This window comes from Notothenia coriiceps, unplaced genomic scaffold, assembly GCF_000735185.1.
Source record: "Notothenia coriiceps isolate Sejong01 unplaced genomic scaffold, NC01 NC01_scaffold00016677, whole genome shotgun sequence".
Lineage (NCBI taxonomy): Eukaryota > Metazoa > Chordata > Actinopteri > Perciformes > Nototheniidae > Notothenia > Notothenia coriiceps.
This window is the reverse complement of record NW_011349378.1, coordinates 52,287-70,240: the sequence shown is the minus strand read 5'-3', so window position 1 is coordinate 70,240 and position 17,954 is coordinate 52,287. Positions and strand designations below refer to the sequence as shown.

General features: G+C 41.7%; 2 protein-coding genes across 3 annotated transcripts in view; one reads left to right on the top strand and one right to left on the bottom strand.

The window, feature by feature from the left end:
- The window catches only part of emilin2b (elastin microfibril interfacer 2b), a 9,925-nt gene extending 6,336 nt beyond the window's left edge, over positions 1 to 3,589 (top strand). For both annotated transcript variants that reach the window (XM_010776051.1, XM_010776050.1), the window contains exons 5-9: positions 1,716 to 1,925; positions 2,003 to 2,044; positions 2,128 to 2,166; positions 2,246 to 2,362; positions 2,577 to 3,589. In XM_010776051.1, the coding sequence (XP_010774353.1) occupies positions 1,716 to 1,925; positions 2,003 to 2,044; positions 2,128 to 2,166; positions 2,246 to 2,362; positions 2,577 to 2,911 (743 nt within the window). In that variant the 3' untranslated portion in view covers positions 2,912 to 3,589. The remainder of the gene's footprint in view (positions 1 to 1,715; positions 1,926 to 2,002; positions 2,045 to 2,127; positions 2,167 to 2,245; positions 2,363 to 2,576) is intronic.
- Positions 3,590 to 3,689: 100 nt separating this feature from the next.
- LOC104949659 (phosphatidate phosphatase LPIN2) lies at positions 3,690 to 14,850 on the bottom strand. The gene is made up of 20 exons (XM_010776049.1): positions 14,777 to 14,850; positions 11,379 to 11,579; positions 10,503 to 10,598; positions 10,085 to 10,377; positions 9,889 to 10,005; positions 9,616 to 9,742; positions 8,164 to 8,611; positions 7,725 to 7,824; positions 7,447 to 7,634; positions 6,868 to 6,961; positions 6,714 to 6,783; positions 6,533 to 6,613; positions 6,357 to 6,433; positions 5,847 to 6,003; positions 5,487 to 5,635; positions 5,265 to 5,351; positions 5,033 to 5,185; positions 4,719 to 4,833; positions 4,526 to 4,629; positions 3,690 to 4,425 (listed from the first exon to the last, which is right to left on the bottom strand). Exons 2-20 carry the CDS (start codon positions 11,568 to 11,570, stop codon positions 4,281 to 4,283), a joined length of 2,793 nt encoding a protein of 930 aa, XP_010774351.1. The 5' UTR covers positions 11,571 to 11,579; positions 14,777 to 14,850; the 3' UTR covers positions 3,690 to 4,280.
- Positions 14,851 to 17,954: the final 3,104 nt, after the last annotated feature.

Here is a 17,954-nt window from a genome sequence, read left to right as displayed (position 1 = left end):
GGGTTTTAAGTGACTAACAGAGCGAGGTTTTCCCATGCCGCTTTGCTGGGAGCGTGCGTCTTTTCAGAAGGGCCAGCTGCTTGTGTTTATAGTCCACCTCTTTCATCATGACAAACACTCTGGCGTACGGACATACATCCTGTGTGCCTCTTTTATCCTCCTGCTCTGAAATCAGTTTTGAATCCTGACATTAAAAGACTCCACGACCATCAAACCATGCACATGTGCGGACACGCAGACTTACCCCCACACACACACACACACACACACACCGGTCCCTCTCCACATGCTGTGTTATACAGGCTTCCATTCTAAATGACCCTTCTTCTCCCCGGGCCGAGGGGGCAGGCTGTCTGGTGATTGAACATGTGGCCGTGTCTTGGTATGCCTTTTATTGGAGGGTGGGGGTGTGGTGTCTGTTGTCTGGTGGTGGCCCAGAGTGTGTGCCCCCCAGCCAGTGTTGTGATGTGTTGATAAACTGCAGGGTCTCAGCTGCTGCTCTCAGGAATGCAGCGCTGCATGAGGTGAGGAGGTGGTCACCATATGATGGGAGATGGGCAGGGGTCTTTCATTATCTCTGTTTGAGTCCGTAATAACAGGTTTAGATAATCCCCCTCTGAGTGGCTGTTAATGAGTGTCACTGGCAGCCAGACCATAACAATAAAGAAACATGAAAATACAAAAGAGAATGTAATCACGTTTTTGTACGAGGCTCTGACCAGTGGTGGCCTGTAACTGAGAACATTTACTCAAGTATTGTTTTAAAGTGCAAATGTAAGGTACTTGTCGGCCACTTTACTGTATATACTTTGTGCTTAACTATAATTCAAAGGGCAATATTGTATTTCTACTCTATTACATTACTCTTACAGCTCGAGTTACTTGTTCCTGTAATATTTAAGATGTATGCATAAAATACACAAGCGTTTAAAAAAATATGTTTTATTATTAATTTAATTGTCGACCAGTTTTTACATTAACAACAAAATGATTAGACACTCGTCTAAAAATTAGTATTATAAATTTGGTTAATTTCTAAAAGGTATTAGAATAACTGAGTTTTTTCTTTCTTTTGTTTTCTACATTGAGTTCTTTCAAATGTAATACTTTAAGTATATTTTACTGACGACCGACTAACGAGAAAGAGCTATCAATCTGTCAATCCTTTCCGTGTCCGGGCCGGGTGAGTATTTTACTCCTTTTACTTAAGTACACTTCTACTACTTCACTTCTACTGTGTGGTGTGAGTACTTTTATTTCGGTAAAGGTTCTGAATACTTCCCCCAACAATTATTCTGACAATATGTGTTAATGGCTACAATTCTGGAAATTGCACTGCTATGAGAATATTGACAGTGCCACCCAAAATAAATAAGAGAAGTCCTCAAGTAAATGCCGTTATTTAAAAAAAAAAAAAGTAGGGTTGTGTTAAAGGTGGACATTTATTCTCAACCCTTTTTGACCTCCTTGGCACAAATGAATGTTTAATATGACCTAAAAAAAAACCCTCATTAAATCAGAAACCTGCACCTACCATTAGTCAGCACGAAATAAGACTGACACTTTTATATCTCAGGTCAGCACGCTTAAAACAGCAAACTTTTTTTTTCTTCGCCATTTGCCTCTCTGGCTCATCATCATGTGAATGGCCTCCACCTTTGGCCTGCGTCTCTCTGGCCTGCAGCCTCATCAATCTCTGCATCTGTCTCTTTCAGGTATTCATGTTTCAGTGGAGGACCCAGGACTTCCCCAGGGTGCAGGTAAGAGCCTCACAGGGCCGCTGGAGCCCCCTGAGGCCTCCCCCCCACAGCCCCCTGTGATGGAGACCGGGGAGGCGGGACCTCCCGGGAAGATGACCTCGTCCAAGCTGCCCAAGGGAACGGACGGCAGCATGATGCCTTTCCTGGGCTTCGCTGGCGCTCCAGGTCAGACACTCACACTAATTCTCTGCATGTTTCCAAGGATTATCCCACGTGTCTCATCTTTGTGTTTTATTTCACAGCACCCCCTGACCCCATTAGGACAAGAAAGCCACTCATCTTAGGTAAATACCTGTTAGACCTTTTTCTGTGCTGCATAATAACTCAACAATTTCGAGTGGATGACCTTTTTTCTCTTTCTCCACAGATGTTAACATGCCACGCCAGAAACCTGCCTCTGCTTCAGGTCAGAATTGATTTAAATATTCAGGTTACACCCGCTGTGAGGGTAACGGCTGTTAGTTCATGTTTCTTCCTGTGTTCAGATGAGAGGGTGTCGTTCTCCGCCGGGCTGACTCTGCAGCCCTTCCAGGGAGAGAAGGGGATCATTAGATTCGACAAGGTGCTGCTCAATGATGGCGGACACTATGACGCTCACACAGGTAACAGTGATTGCACTCTCACAACCCAAACAAAGACACATAAAGCTACATTTCACACAAGTTTATAATTTAAAATGTCTGATTATTGGTTCATTAGTTTGGCAATTAATAGAATAATGTTTGGACTACATTTTTCATGGGAATCCATCAAACAGTTGGTAAAATATTTGTATCTGAAGTGGTGGACATAAAAATCATCGTGTGTTGTTCTCAGGAGTCTTCACAGCGCCCACTGACGGCCGCTACCTGGTGACGGCCGTGCTGGCGGCGCAGCGAGGGGAGAGGGTGGAGGCGTTCCTCTCCGTGTCCAACCGCAGCGTCCAGAAGTTAGACTCCACCGGCTTCCTGTCCGGAGCGGCTTCACCTCTGTCACATGACCAGTGTCCCTGCAGCAGCTCCACCTCCCTGAGCCTGGTGCTGCCGCTGAGGAGAGGAGACCGAGCGGGAGTCGTCATGACGGCGGGAAAACTCGCCATCTCCGCCTCCTCTGAGATCCTGTCATCTTTCAGCGCCACGCTCCTTTACCCCAGCAGCCCCTCCAAACGGTAGCCATGCCTTCTTTAAAGACACCTCATCATATCATGGACATATTAAGGCTAATGGTGATTTTCTATTATCAGGGAGGGAAAGACACTCTAAAAGAGGTTAAAAATAGTCTGAATAAATGAGATTATTTCTATCCTAAGTAATAATATATAGAGCATTTACACTGCATTTTTTTGTTATATTTGTTTCTAACACATTGTATTGCCGTCCACCGCAGTTTGTTTCTTAATATTTAAAAACATGTAAAAATGAAATTCCCGTTGATCAGATTTGTTCATACTTACTTAGGAAATCTATTAAAGTGTTTGTTGTTAGATATAACCTATAACATCCTAAACCGGCTAAGATTGTCAAAAATGTGCAAAAAGGCTTTTTTCTTCAAATATAGCTTGTGCTTTTATTAGGGCACTGTCATTTGATTTAACATTTAATACAGCATTCACAATATACACTACTTTAAATAACTGTCAAAGCAAACTGTTGAATGTATTTGTCCACTTGTTTTTCTTCAAAACAGTCATTTAAAACATTCTTCGTGCTCTCATTGTTACATGATCTACAGAAAACACATAAGCAGAGGTTTCTACCCTGAAACGTGAGCTACGTCTCCACAAAATCAGATATACAGTATAGTGTGTGTTCTCTTCACACAGAGTTCTTCACTTTCATAGAAAGAAAACGTCACCTTTCAGCTGTTACTGAGCGTGAAAAGGATCAAAACAAGAAGAGGCAGAACATTAATATTCTGCAGTTTTACCATGGCGACATCACAGATTAGTTAATAATGATCTAATTCAATCTGGGCTTTGCAAATATACTTCATACCAATATATCAACGTCTACAGTGCATAAAGACTTCCTTTTTTCAATTACAGCAATGCAATTATTAACTAAATCATTTCACAGTTTTCTTTGAAGCGTTGTGCAAAGTTAGTAAGCAGAGATATAAGGCCACTAAAGAGTGAGTAAGGCCTTAAAAGGGATGCAAATATAGCTGCTATGAATATAACCGTGGATGTTTTATGATCGCCCTCAAGTCATGGAAAGAGAGAAATACAATCAGTATTTGTTTCATACTGAACAGTGGCCAGTTTAAACACCTCCACTGCCAAAACCAGTGCTTAGGTAATATCTACCTATACTAACAAAAAAACGATTAGAATGGCGAGACTTTTGGCTTTTGTATACGCCAAAAGCCTCAAACACACCTCTTCATTTAGATGCTGGATGTCTTAAACATGGACGTCATGGTCCTATCGCCAAACTCTTTCACTTAAAGTGGAATGTGTCTAAGACAATATCAAGCTATTCCAGAATCTTCTTATATTAGAAGCCATTCCTCCTTCATTTCAAATATGAACCCCAGATTGAGTCAAAGCAGCTCCTCTAAACACACCTCGGCGACGGGCTGCCTCCAGAAGCAGAAGGAGCTGAACTCGGGGCAGCTGAAGGTGGCGCTGTGCTGGGAGCTGCGTAGAGGGAACACGTGCTCCACCAGCTCGCTCAGACGGCTGTATCTGGGAAATGGAAAGCAGCGATGGGAACAGTGAGCTTTTTGCCTGAGGGAATCTGCTGAGAGACACAAACAAAGTCCATCGATGCCTCCGTACTACTCACGATGTTTTATTGCCTTTCGCTTGCTCCAGGATTAGCTCTCCTTTGGGATTCACTGTGAATATCCGACACACGGGCACGCCCACTTGCTTGTAGGCAAACACGTCCTTCAATACAGGAGAAAGAGACAATAAGTCGAACTGAACGTAAAATACCTGAAGAAGTGAAGATGATACAACAAACATGTCACACTTACACTTTCTCTGTTTCCAAAGGCTGCGTAGAAGGGATGTGTGTTTGGGAGGAACAGGTTCTTGATGTCTGTGAGGCATTGGATCTTGAACTTTTCCGGCTTTTTTTCTATAACCTCTCTATCGAAAGAATACAAAATAAATAAAGATGACGCACTTTAACCTCTGAAATGTCACTGCTGACGTTACAGAAACACAGAAAAATCAAAATGAACATAAAAACGGTGTAAATACATTAAATTCCATCTAAATTCACTCTTTAGCTGCTCAAATGAATTTCTCGGTCTGTGAATAAACGCTGAGGTAAAGGGTCTCTCACCTGTGGAAGGCAGAGAAGAGGCTGCTGGGGGAGAGCATGAGGGGCCCCTGAGGCAGGAGGGTCCCTCTGTCGTTCACCCTGTGCAGATACCCTCTCGTCATGTCAGCCATGCCGATCGCTCGGGCCGAACAGTACAGGAACTTGTAGCCGTTCCTGCAGCAGGAGGATATTTATTAGCCCGTCTACTTATTGACATATTTGAACAGTAAGTATTAATCCGGGTGTATCTTACTCGTGCACGGAGTTGTAGAGCTTAGCGATGCCTTGATGAGTCCAGTCTTTCCCGAGCTGAGGCAGAATGTGACCAAACACGTCTGATCTGAGGGGAGAAGAGGAGCAGTGGAGTAAATACACCAGTCAGAACTCTCTTTTGAATATTGCGAATGAGAAGGAATAAGCCTGAGAATAAACACTATCAAATAACGAAGAGGTGGATATTTGGACGTTCTCGTACTTGGTGATGGTGCCGTCGATGTCAGAGATGATGACCTTGTCGTCCCAGTTCCACAGGTAGATGGTGCCCTCGCAGCGACATGTCCCCTGGTACTGAGTGGTTATGCTGAAGGTGACATCATTAGGGCCTTCCCTTAGCTTCAGGCTGGCCTGCGGGAAATAGAAAACCACATAAAGGAAGATTATACACCTGGAAGAATTGGGGTTTACTACTGTTTTGTACACCAGCGATATAAAAGATGTCCTCTTCCCTCTTTTGTTCACTGAGCTTTAATATACACACTCAGATAAATAGCAGACTGATGACACGGTTTCTGTCTTTGTCTAAACGCAGCCTCACTACCAGTATCAGTGGTCTTACTATCTGGTCAGAGGACAGGCGGAGGGACTTCTTGTAGGAGTGACAAGGCGCCGCGGTCGGGCCTTCTGTCTGCACATGCTCAGTAGGTGTCGGAGCGGTTGTCAAAGCGCTCAGCTCTTCCGTCTCATCGTCGCTGGACCTCTCTGCTGCTTTCTGCCTGCAGACGCAAACACACTTTCATGGACAAAAAGCCACTTTTATGATTCTGTGTGGTTAACAAGAAATCCCTGCAGTACCATTTCCAGTCACCAGAGGGCAGTAGACCTCTAATGCCTGTATCTCTGCTTTGTAGTCCACTGAATATGCAGAATGTTTGTGTACACATCATCCACAAAACAACATAACAATGTGAATTACAGCTGCCTAATTCAAAACGGCATTTCAGTTCTTCCTCCTGAATGCTTGTTTATGAGTCAGAAAATGACTAACAGGCTAATCCTGCCTTTGTGGGACATGTTTACCCAACAGTGCTGTGTTGGTGTGTGACTGTACTGCTTGATGCTGACTCACTGTGGTTCTGGGGCCTGGAGAGGGGCAGTCTCTCCCGGTAGAGACTCTTGTGTCTCTAGCTTGGTCTCTGATGATGACTGAAGAAAGACGACACATTATTATTATTAGCCATTTTTTTACATTTGTTCCTCATTTGACATTTACAAGTTACAAAACAGTGAGGGATTCCCCCTGACCTTCACGCTGCTCTTTCTCCAGAACCACCACCGTCCAGACTTTTTGGGCATTTTCTCCTTCACCCAGGCCTCCTCTGTAGCCTGCCATTCAGAGAAACAGTTCATGTGTAAAGAAATGTCTTATGTGCAGATACTATTCACAGTGAGAGGAAACTGAAACACAGTGTAGAAAACAGGATACCTTTGGCAAGCTCTTCTGAAAAGCCAGCATACTGAGTATCAACGGTGCTGCCAGGGTCCAGTTGTAGTACCTGAGGAACAAAGGGTTTAATTAACTGGGATGAGCACATGTTATTAGGTATTCATGAGTTCTTAAATGAACCTTAACAACTCACCTGTTTCCAATTTTAACCACCAAATTGGGATTGTCAATTATCGCTGGATCCTCTGCAAACTCATTATAGGTGATGATGTGCTCCATGAATTTCTCTGCGATAAATGGAACATATAAGGCTCTTTATAAATGATAGTTCATATTTCGATATGCATGCACCCAAAATATGTAGGGCACCATACTCATCTAACACTTTCAAATGTTTTAACGGTTCATTTGTCACAAAATCAAGCAATAGGATTTAGTGGTGTTCTCCTAACGAGCAACACAAACTAATGTGGTAAATAAGGATTTGAGAAAAGAAATGTCTAAATACAGGTAAAAGAATGAAGTGTATGCACGTCACATGTACATCTATGCAATTCCAGGGAAGTATTTCAAGGCTAGCAGTCAATAAATGTTTATTTCTTCAATTTTCAAATGACAAAAATAGCCTTTAACTTTCTGGTATATAGTTCAATCAGCTGCTGCTTCTGACTGAAACCGACTGTTCCCACTGGGATTCTAACCAAGATGTAGAAGTTAACATGTTTTATCAGTTTGGATTTGATAATTACTGCTATTACTGACGACAAGGTACCATTAGGGATCTCAGAGTTCTCTGCGACGCCTCCACACAGCGACAGCGTGACGTCGGGCAGGTCGGCAGCGGAGTCGGACAGACACTCGGTGCCGCTGTCTGCCGCGCCGCTGCCCACAGACTGGGGGGACTGGGACCCAGAGCGCCGGCCCCTCTCCACCCAGAGCTTAGGAACCTGCTCAGAGTCACTGCAAAGACACACATGGTCCAATTGATTTCACACAGTAAGAAGCTCTGAGTGGGATAAATAGCTGCTTCCATTTGATGCTTCTGTGTACCTTTTGGGGAAGTAACGGGCAACAACATCAGGTTCAAGTGCAGTCAGGTCGTCCAGGTAAATATCTTCAGGGCCCTGGTGTTGGCTCCTCTTGCTCACGCCTTTTTTTAGAAAAGCAAAGACGAGACATTTCAGATGAGTTTTCCCTTTCACTTCCTTTTCTTTAACTTGTACGTGTGAAGGTAAACTCTACGCAACTACAAACCACTTCCTTCCTGTCAACATCCACTCAAGTGCATGTAGAGAACCTTCATGTTGTCTGGAGATCTCAAGATTTTCGCACAGCATTTAAGACACATAATACAAATATATATATATATATATGTTTAAATGTCTAATAAGAATACTAAAGACCTATTTGAAATACCCTTGAGACGTCCTTGCTGCAGAATAAAAATATTCTGTAATTGCCTTAGATTAGAGTTATAAAAGTGTGTTACCTCTCCTCTTGGCCGGGGAGTCGCTGGGTTTAGATCTTGAATCGGGACAAGCAGCTGCTGAGTCTGCAGCCACGTTGCCCCCCCCGCTGCCCCGGCGGCTCGGCGGCGAAGACTTCCACCTTATTGCGTGGGCTGCCTTTGGGCTGAGGTCAGATTTGGGGGGACACGGCCCCGAGGTCAAACTGCTGGACATTACATCTGAAAGGTCTGTTTTGTGGCTGGTCATGTTTGTGTTTCCCGACAGAGCTTCGTGGCGCTGAGCGGAGCAGCTGCACTGATCAGGTTTGATGGTGCGGGGCTCTGGCTTCACTATACTGCAAATGGGATCTGTTGTTCTCTCTTCTTCCCTTTCCTCCATGGCTTCAGTGCTCAAGATAACCCTGAAGTGTGTGTTCTCAGAGGGAGTGATGGTCAGCATCCTTGGCTCTGATTTGTCCTTTTTGTTGACCTAGAAAAAAAAGCACAAGATAAAGCTTAAATATACACAAATGCATTTCCAAAGATCTTTCCTGATTAGCCAAATATGTGTAAATGAAGACATGATGTATTATTATTGTCTCCCAAAGTTTAGTCCTGCTAGGCTAGGGCTGCAGTCCACTAGTCCATTTAGTTTAGGAACCTTCCTAACGGAGTGAAATGACCCGGAAGTCCCTCAGTGGCAGCCATGATAAGTGCCGTTCCAATTCTCCAAATGAAAGGAAAGGAGGTTTCAAACTTCCTTTATAACCTCCTTTAGCTTAGGAACCACTGGACCTCCCTTACCGAAAGGAGAGGAGAAAATGCTGCCCCACAATGCCTTGCAGCCGCAGCATTTGCGTCACACAACAGTCGGCCGTTCACGGAAACAANTCCAATACATTCAGAACAGCGCTGCTAGGATCCTGATGAGGGTGCGCAAATATGAACACATCACCCCCATCCTTAAAGCACTACACTCGCTACGCATGGAACTGAGGATCGAATTCAAGTTCTCCGTCCTCACCCACCAGTGTGTCCATGGAACTGCTTCTCCCTACCTCAAGGAACTCCTCACCCCCCATACCTCCTTGCGGACCAACCGCTCCAGCAGCTCCAACCTCCTCAAACCCCCCAGGACTAAGCTCCGTACCATGGGAGACCGGGCCTTCTGCTCGGCTGCTCCCAGTTTGTGGAATGCTCTCCCCGACNGTTCACGGAAACAACCGATTATGACGGAGAAAGGATATCATGGAAGTTACGGTGCTTATTAAGCATTTTAAAACGTATGTGGTAAGTTGCCAAAGTGCTTTGTTTTGAACGTTCATCAGTATTATAATCAAAAAGAGAAATATGAACGTTAGTTTTTACTGAAATTATCAAATAAAGTCAACATTTCACTGAGCTGTGTGGAGTTTGTTCAACTTTTAAAAGATGTTTCTCTGTTGTCCTCGTTCATAAAGCATAAAACAACAGCAACCTAGGTCTTAGCCTTACCCTGGTGGATTCTGGGAACTCTCCCCATGTCCACTGCATGTGGGACTCGGCCCTGAGAATGCTCTCTTCCGGCTTCAGCATCAGCTCCGAGTCACTCTTGTGCGATACGGGCTCCGACATCTCCCTACTGTAAGCAAACAACATTTCCACTGAGTCAGCTGTAATGGCATCGTGGGAGGGATGTGTTTCCACTCTGCATGTTATGATAAAGTGGATTGTGTCTTTATGCTTGTATGAACAATGTAAATATGGGAAGAGTTGGGGGGTGCGTACGTAGTGCGAGGGGACCACTCGGCGTCAGAGAAGGGGTAGCTGTCCCATTCGAGGGCGGTGAGGGGGGAAGGCTGCCTGTGGTCCATGTTCTCCTTCATCACGGAGAGGGAAGATGGCCTGTAGACAGGACGTTAGTAAACAGTGACGTTAACGAAGGTTCACATCACATAGAAGTGATATTAAACTGTCTGCTTACCACCCGTTGTGTGTGTGCTCCTCGTCTGAACTGAGCTCACACAGCTCCGGCTCCCCTCCTGCAGGTGGGCTTTGCTCCTCCTTACGTGGCTCCGCTTTGTGCTTCCTCCTGCGTTTCCTCTTCTTCTTCCCGGTTGTGTTGGTGCAGGGTTGGAGGTTTCCAGAGGTGGAGTCTTCTGGACTCAGAGGCGGAATGTTCTCCAGCGCTGTGAGCCCACATCTGGGCTCTCTGCTCCTCAACAGATCCTCTTCTGAGGGGATGGGGGAGGTCACCAGGTGAGCTGGAACTATCTCCTAACAAAGAAAATGAGTGTGTTCTTAGCCGCAACAATGCTTTGAGCTAATGCTAACATGAAGGAAGGATTTACTTTAGCAGGTTTAATCATTTTTTTTCGTATCATAATCTGTTCAGAACTCACGTTGTGCTGCTCTGTTTCTCGGACAAAAAAGGCCTCTCCGTTGTCTCCCAGCTTCATGTGCAGCTCTACAGGTTCCCCATTGATTTGTATATCAATCTGCAGAATCAGACACATTTCTGTAAGTCAGTGTGTAGTTCACCACGTTGTCCTCATCTGGCCTCAGCAGAGAAGGTTTGTTCACAGCTCCAAATGCATGGGAAACACAGCTTATGCATATAAAAACAAACTGTGCCACAAGGAAGAATTAGAGCTAAGCCAGAGAGAGAAAACAACAGCTTGTAAGAAGGCTGTTGACAGCACATGCCACAAGTTGTAATCCATGTATTGGACAGACAGAGTGTAACTCAGACTTGGCCTGGCTGAGTTGAACAGAAAAACATACAGAAAAGCAAAAATGCGGACATTTCATGAAGCTAATCCCTAACCTCCTTTTTTTCTCCGTCAACAAAAGTGTACTTCCTGCACTCAGTGTCCTGCAGCAAGAAAAGACCCCTCTGTAAGACGCTTATCTCGAATGGGATGATTCTCTAGGTGCTGGGAATAAGAGGCTAAATTGAGCTTGAGTCTGTCTATCCCACCGTAGCCCTTAGCTCACACAGAGTCTGAGAATAGAGAGTGAGGAACATCTCTTGTTGTGAGAAGCAGAGTGGAATGAACATATACAACATGTTGCTGGATGTGTCAAAGGATGAGTAAGTATTCTCCAGTTGTGGCTGAAAATATTTGTGGTAAACTTGAAAAAAATGGCCTCAATGCTTGATGAGATTTTGCATTAACAAACGGTGTCGTAACAGCTTATTGTTTAATCCAAGTGGATGTTTGGCCACATTTTTAGAAATGACCTCACTGTTGTGACATCAAAATTGGAGCACTCACTACTTTCTCCCTGGAGCGCAAGACCCCCAGTTTTCCGAAGCGAACGTGGAAAGGGGAGCACTGGAAGGTCCCATCGGGCTGTCGGACCACCACCACGTCGATGCAGCCCGACAGTGTGGCCTGATTGATCCCCTTATACAGCTCCTTCACTGTGACCAGCACCTGACCCGCCAGCTGCCCCACGTAGTTCATGGTGTCCACCTGTCAGCAAAAACACCCATTATCATTCATAATGAAATTAGTATCAGAAAGAAACCACTCGCTACTTTCTTGTTGCGTCTTACTAGGTCACGTGTCCCAGTAGTAGGTCTCCTGTTGATCAGAGACGTCTGCAAAGGAAATGCTGGTCTCTAAACACAGCGGCTCTGTCCCATTTTCCTCAGAAGAGTCCTGAGCTGAAGGAGACTTAATCATGCCCTGGATACAGGAGAGTGTGTGTTTCTGTCTCTCCAAGGAACACAGTCACACTCAAATCCCAATTCCTTCCTGTTTTAACTTACATGTGACTAGTATTACTATTTTAACATGTCACTTTACTGTTTAGTGTTCCCCTGTTTTGAATGCACCTGCTTTATAGTGAAAATGTATAGTGTGTCATTATGTGTGTTTATGTTCGTTTCAACATGTTTTACAATGTGAGCCTAACAGCAACGGTGCAGCAGTGTGTTTCAGTATTTAGGAAAATAGTTTACACTTACTAAATCAGAGCTGCATACCAGCTAGATGGACTTGACCACAACTGAACCAACTAAACTCTAATGCTCCTAAGGTATAGTCGCTAAAAATACACTCTGCTCAGAAATAGCTATGATATACTGCATCTACGTCTTATCCTGATAATCACTTCACAATCCGGTGACAGCTACATCTGTTGGGTTGGGCAACATGGTGATGAATACCATAATATTGAGATCAGTGTAATAAATGCATCTTCATTTGAAATGCACTTAATTCAATGGATAAGCCTACATCAAGAATTCCCATGCTATTCAATTACATTTAGAAAAAACGTCATTTATAGCATGAGGTAAGGTCAAAAAATAAATATATTTTGTTATTTAGCCATGTTAATATTCATTACATTATTTAACCATTATCGGCGTCCCCAATGGAATGGTAGGGTTGAAATTTGGGTCCAGATTAAGGCTGTTACACAAAAAAGCTCTCAATGGCTATGCTTACATGCAGATAGCATTCAAAATATGTTCTAAATAGTAATTAATTGTGAAAGCATGCTAACATTTGTTAATTGGCACAATAGGTGAGGCTGGTGGGAGTTTTTAAAAGAATAGAAAACATTATTAAATGTTTGTCTCAGGGGAACATGACTATTTTCAAAGCAAATCTATCCAATAGTTGCCAATACATTTCACTGAAAACCATCATTGGCTCGAATAGAAAAGTCATAGGATCTCCAGAGTTAGGGTTCATCTTCTGGAGGTCATGAATGTCTGAGCATAATTTCCAATCTATCTGCTGAGATATTTTTCCTACATACAACTGAACACTACTAGAGAAATTCATGGGATCATCAAAGTCAGTAGGCTTCATCCTCTGGGGACCATGCATATCTGGAAATCCATCCAGTCTTGACCAAATAACTATACAATATTGACATTTTCATAAATTAAATATGATTCAGAGCTGTAACTGAATGATTTAATAACCGACCAAGGTTACAGCAAGCATCCGGAGTGTTATGCCCCGAGTTGATAGTAGTGTCAGAGTGTAGTGTTCCTGCAGTGGCTTCCCCCTCAGTGAACCACAGCACATTGTACAGTGAAAGTGCTCATTTATTGGACAAAGCAGAAGAGTCTAGATGAGAGTCATCGACCGTGATAGCAACGTTGCAAAACTGATCTCTCTGGTGAGCTGACTACAAACTATCTGCATGGTGTACACACAACAACACATTTAGTTAGACTCCCACAGCACTTCATGTACAGTAGAACCCTCTACTGAAGCACTTCAAGCCTGAAGATGTATATGACTCTGCCATTTGTCTGTCTGGTTTCAATTTGCTAAAATTAGAAGTACTTACCAAACTTTCCATGATTCAGTTGTGTACATTATTGATCAATGAATTGCTTGGTCTCTAAAATGTAAAAGACTAAAATAGTTCAAAATTGGATCTTCTTGATATGATGAAGTTGCTTGTGTGTCCAACAAAAAGTAAAACATAAATAAATAATTCAGTTTATTATTAGAGGGGGAAAAACTACGATAAACCAGTAAAAAAACATTAGTACAAATATTGAAATATTTTTAAGCAAAAGTGATGGTACCAGAAAACTGGTAAAAATATATATCCTGTGTCTTAGTTTCATTCACAGGAATCAAATGTACTAAGCTTCTCACTAAGACAATAATCAAGTCATCTTCATGCATACAGCACAATTAGAATAACAATGACCAAACCTCTAAAGCTTTGTTTTGTGCTTCAATACAAAATGCCCTGTACTCGACGAGGACAAATCCAGCACAACCAGATCTCTCTCTGGGCACTCTGGGAAGAATTTAAGACGTGTTAATCCTGTTTATAAGATTAGGACCAATGTATATATCCCTGTCAGAGCATGTTTGTCCTGCTCACTGTGTCCCAAGTGTCCCAATGTAACTCTGAGTCAGCCAGTGCTGTTTGGACCAGAATTGTGTCACATTGTTTTGACTCATACACTGTAACTGTTAATAATGAAACTAAAGCTGTGAAGTATTATAATTACTTCCATTTGATGTGCACTTTAAGGAAGAAAAGGCACGGGTTAAAATAGCCTTAACCTCAGTTTACAATGACTTTCACCTCTCGATTGAGATAGTCTATAGGCTAATACAATGCACTGATATAAAGGCCTATTATACAAATCAGGATCCTTATCTCTTTATCACTTTTTTAGAAAATGGTCTTAAAAGCAATCACATGATAACTCCTTAATAACATCAGCCATGCATTGAATGTAAAACCTATGATAAAAAGTTAGCAAGCTCATAATGTGAATGATATTTCCAAAAATATAGTCCCATTTGTTCACCTGGACAGATGTTCAGTCTTCAGGTAGCTATTAAAAAAATTATGCTTATGTTTTGGGACAGCTAGGGATGGTAAATTTAACAAAACATCTATAGACAACATGTTACACAGTAGTAAATGCCCGTTTTATTTTTTACTTGGCACAAAGAGTGTGGTTGTCAGTTGTTACCGCTACTATCCGCTATCATAACATTTTATTCCGGATTACACCGGCTCATGGGTTACATAAATTCTGCTTAATGACTTTAAGACGGTTTCAAGGACTGCGCTGCAACATTAACCAACATTTATTCACTTCCTGTCTCGTTTTATTTTTTAAAGCTGTTAAATTCGGTTAAACGAGAAAGAGTAGCTGTATAAATCATCCTACCTTCACAGAGACAGTTCCTCCGCCGCCGGTGAGTTTCTGATGCTGCAGCTGCTGTGAAGAGGCTGACCGCAACACGTGACCCTTCAACTCCCAGGCTGCACGTGACACCAACGCAAGAGGACGTTTGATGAGTTTAAATACTGAGGTAAATTATGAGATTATTTTGTATTAAAATTAAATTAAATGTAAGTGTTTCTTAACACCCTATAAAATAACAACTACACCATGGACTAAAGCTATATCGTGTTTACAGTTTCTTCTAGTTCTCTGCTCTTAAGGGCAGTGTAGTGTACGTCTGTAAAATACGTTTCTTGGTTTCTATTTCCTTTTTACGTTACCTCTGATAAACTTTTGTTTATTTAATCTCATGTATTTCCAAGGTTTCACTTCCTGTTAAAATGTCAAAGACAAACTGGTGTCTTCAACTTTTATTAAAAGTGGGTTTAGCTTGCATATCATGAAGCATGTGCTTTATATTTCCATGTAAGGCAATGCATTCAAAATGTCAGTAGCCTACATTTAATAATAAAACTTGACTCCTCATTTGGTGCAGATGAGGTAGAATCTAAAAATAACACAACCAAATTGTTAAATTAAAAAAAGGATACATCTACAAGAACATATTTACCCTGTTTAAACTGATTGAAGAGTTGATGCAGATTCACTATGCTACAATTTATTCATGCAGGTGAATGAAGTGCTGCATAGTATTGGGACTCCTCAGCCTAAAGAAAGGGCAGTGTGAAACCAGCTGTCTTATTATTATTATAACTTCAGAGGAACAATAAAGTAGCCTACCATCTAATAGTTCTGGAGGAGAAGTAGAATGTTTCAGTTCCCCATATACATGTCTGCTGAGTCAGATAACTGGATGTTTACACAGGAATTTCCTAAATTGGGGACCTTGCCACATACAAGTTAGGATACTTTTGCATATAACACAGGTCTTGTAAAGTTTAAGCAACTATAATGTTAGATCTTTTAGAATTTTTTGATTTATCTATGCTTTTTTTTTTGCAATTTTTATCAATTGTGTCAGTTAGCAATATTTATTGCTATTATCTGCTTTTTTCTAATCTCAATAATAATCAATAACAAAGTATTCTGGCAAGAACATTTTTTTTGAATGAATATCAGAATGTTGTATTTAATAACTGATGCAAGTTCCCCTCACTGCACCATTGTCTTCACTAGACCTCTTTAGCACATGTTGATTTGAATTATTTCTGCCCTGTTTAACCCCAAGAATTTCCCATGTTGGCTTTGTTCTTACTCCCTACTAGAGGGCCTCACGTTCGCATAAGCCTCCACACTGCCTGTATATTGTATATCTACAAGTCTTCCGGCACGGTATACTAATAAGGATGATAATTAAAACTAATACATGTGTGAATGGAATCTTTATTCAAGCTAAAATTAAGAAACAGAAACAGAAGACATATATCCAAATCTAAAGCAGACAATCCATAAAAACATTGTTCTGTAGAGTGTTATTATTAGTGCATCATAAAAAAGTAATATTCTAAAAGATACTTAATCTTTTAAACAATTGTGGAATCATTATTAATATTTTATAAGAGAAAATGTAACGTCTAAGTGAGGATAACTGGAAACACATCAATAAAGCACAAAAGCCCACATCAAACTTGTAATATATATATGTATATGAGAGTATAATAAATACTTTCTTCACTGCTCAGTGACTTCTGGCTGTTTTTCAGATACTGGTCCGGGCTCCTCCACTTTGCCTGCAAGCTTCACGGAGGCTTCTGATTGGTCAGAAGTCAAAGGCTTTTCAGCAACTTTTTCCTTTGCATCTATTGTTTGTTTTGAATCTGTAGCTTTGAGTTTAACTGCAACCTTCTCCTCGTCTGTGTCTCCAACCTTTTCCATTGGAAGTTTCCTAGCTACAGATTCTGCAAAAGAACATTCATTCATTAATTATTGACAAAATGATGCCATCCTGTAATGTTTCAGCCATATTTATTTTAAGCTCTCACCCTTCCGCTTTGGGGTTTTCGTTCCAGTGACTGTGGTGTTCATCTTCTCCTTTGGGGTGTTTGGGCCAAACACCACGTTTCCGTCTGCATCAGTCCAGTATGACGTCACCCCCAGGTCAGGTGTTCCATCTGTGGTCTCCACCTGAGAGGAGAGAACTGGAGTCAGACGTCGCCATGTATTAAAAGACCTGCTCTAACCAGAAATAACCATCACAGCAGCCGAAGAATGAAGTCCTCTACTCACCCAGGACGTTCAGTGAGGTCAGACCTATAAATGACTGCCTGTGACCTGGATACTCTTGACTCCAAACATTTATAATCTATCCAAATGTATATTCACCTGATGAAAAAATGATATCTAAAAACACATGGAATGATATTGCTTCATGTCGAGTGCATTCCGATTCTTCAGATAATTTCGGCCCACTTTCTAATAAGAACCTTCATCAGTATTATTTCTTCTTCAATGTTTAAAATGATGTCTAAATAGCCAAAAAGACAGCACTTAGTACTTGGCATACAATAGTCCTGTTTGACACTTTGAGATATATAGTTTCTTGATGAGAAGATCGATATCAATATCAAATAAATAACAGGAGAAGTTAAACTTAGAATAAGGACTACTAAGTAGTGGGAATAACTTTAGGTTACTTGTGTAACCCCGGTTCTCAGAGTAGCACGAGATGCGCCTCCCTTCGTATACCGGCATAGTAAGACATCGAAAAGAATGCTATGAATGAGAACTAGATTTGTTTTGTAAAAAAAAAAAGATTGTCCCACCAGCATCTCAAAAGCTCACTGAATATCATGTTAGGTGGTTTGAATAATCAATTTCTTGCTAAATGAATGTACATATAATATCCTGCATTATATTTTGTTATTGGAAATTTCCACATGTATATTTTTTTACTTTTAAAAGCTATTTTATTTCTACTTCAGAAATATTTTGGATTGTTTATTTTGTGTCTTTATTTCTCTTACCTTGCCTTGTTTTTTATGCTGCTGCAATGCAAAAATGTTCCCAAATTGGGATCAATAAAGTACGTATCCATCTTATCTGGACTAGATAGATAGATAGATAGATAGATTGATAGATAGATATCTATCTATCAATCTATCTAGTCCATACAAACACTTTTACAGGGTTATGTCCTCATGTGAAAAACCTGAATACTGTA

Coding starts and splice junctions, on each gene's coding strand:
- LOC104949659 (XM_010776049.1), bottom strand. CDS start 11,570: ATGAACTACGTGGGGCAGCTGGCGGGTCAGGTGCTGGTCACAGTGAAG. Junction 10,006..10,084: donor GAGCACACACACAACGGGTG/GTAAGCAGACAG, acceptor TCCTGTCTACAG/GCCATCTTCCCTCTCCGTGA. Junction 4,834..5,032: donor CTCTTCTCTGCCTTCCACAG/GTGAGAGACCCT, acceptor TTCTTTCGATAG/AGAGGTTATAGAAAAAAAGC.